Consider the following 1,375-nt stretch of genomic DNA (forward strand, 5'->3'; position numbering starts at 1 on the left):
GGCCTCCACAGCTGTGAGAAGGCGGCTCACGGCGACCGGAGGGGCGAGGAGGCAGCGCCTGAGAGCCTCGGCATAGTGTACAGGTCCACCCGCTCGGCGAAGCCTGTGGGGCCGGAGGACATGGGGGCCACCGCTGACTTCGAGCGGGACACCGAGAAGGAGTACCATACGCAGACCATCTTCAAACGCAGCCAGCGGGTCCAGGAGGCATTGTGGGGCCGGGAGCACGACCAGATCTACCGGGGAATCAACAGCTACCCGAGGTACCTGAAGCCCAGGGACACGTCCATGGGCAACTCCTTCTCGGGGATGGCGAGGAAGGGCCCCATCCGTGCGCCCGGGCACCTGCGCGCCACTGTGCGCTGGGATTACCAGCCCGACATCTGCAAGGACTACAAGGAGACCGGTTTCTGCGGCTTCGGGGACAGCTGCAAATTCCTCCACGACCGTTCCGATTACAAACACGGGTGGGAGATTGAACGGGAGCTTGAAGAGGGTCGCTACGGTATCTGCCAGGATGAAAACCATGAAGTAGAAAGCGAGGAAGAGGAAATACCATTCAGGTGTTTCCTATGTCGCCAGGCCTTCCAAAACCCAGTCGTCACCAAGTGCAGGCATTACTTCTGCGAAAGCTGCGCGCTGGAGCATTTCCGGGCCACCCCGCGCTGCTACGTCTGTGACCAGTCAACCGGTGGCATCTTTAACCCCGCCAAAGAACTGATGGCAAAACTGCAGAAGCTTCGGGTTGCGGAAGGTGGGAGCAATTCCCATTTCACAGAAGACCCAGGTGAGGGTCCAATTCCCATGGCTTAGGTTTCCCATAATTCTCACATTTAAAAATAAATTGTGTTGTTCTTTTAAAAGAACAACAAAAAGAGATGAGAAAGACTCAAGTCTGTTTGGACACTGGGGAGAAGCAGCCTGTTGAATAAGATGAGAGAGATGACAGTCTTCCTGCAATCCCATGCCTGAGTATGTAACCAAAAGAATTGAAATCCGGATCTCAGAGGTATTTGCACTCCCATGTTCACTGCAGTATTATTTGCAAAAGCCAAGAGGTGTAAACAACCCAAGTGTCCATGGATGGATGAATGGACAAACAAAATGTGATACATACACACAATGGAATGCTATTAAGCCTTAACAGGAAGGAAATCCTTTTAAAGATTTAAACGGATCCTTTTAAGGATCACATGCTACAACTTGAATGAACCTTGAAGACGACACTGTGCTAAGTGCAAAAAAGACAAACATACTGTATGATTTTTCACTGAGGTAACTAGAGTTGTCAAAATCACATAAAAAGAGTCGAATGGTGATTGCCAGGGGCTAGAAAGAGCGGGAGTGGGGAGCTGTCGTTTTAATGGGTACAGAG

General features: G+C 51.5%; 1 protein-coding gene across 1 annotated transcript; it reads left to right on the forward strand.

Annotated features, from left to right (window-relative positions):
• Window positions 1-6: 6 nt before the first annotated feature.
• On the forward strand, window positions 7-813 carry RNF113B (ring finger protein 113B; the record flags this gene model as incomplete). The annotated part of the gene is made up of 1 exon (XM_011969153.1): window positions 7-813. A coding segment is annotated over one exon (807 nt), but the record flags the coding sequence as incomplete, so codon positions are not given.
• Window positions 814-1,375: the final 562 nt, after the last annotated feature.

This window comes from Mandrillus leucophaeus, unplaced genomic scaffold (genome assembly GCF_000951045.1).
Source record: "Mandrillus leucophaeus isolate KB7577 unplaced genomic scaffold, Mleu.le_1.0 Scaffold879, whole genome shotgun sequence".
In the NCBI taxonomy this organism is placed as follows: Eukaryota; Metazoa; Chordata; class Mammalia; order Primates; family Cercopithecidae; genus Mandrillus; species Mandrillus leucophaeus.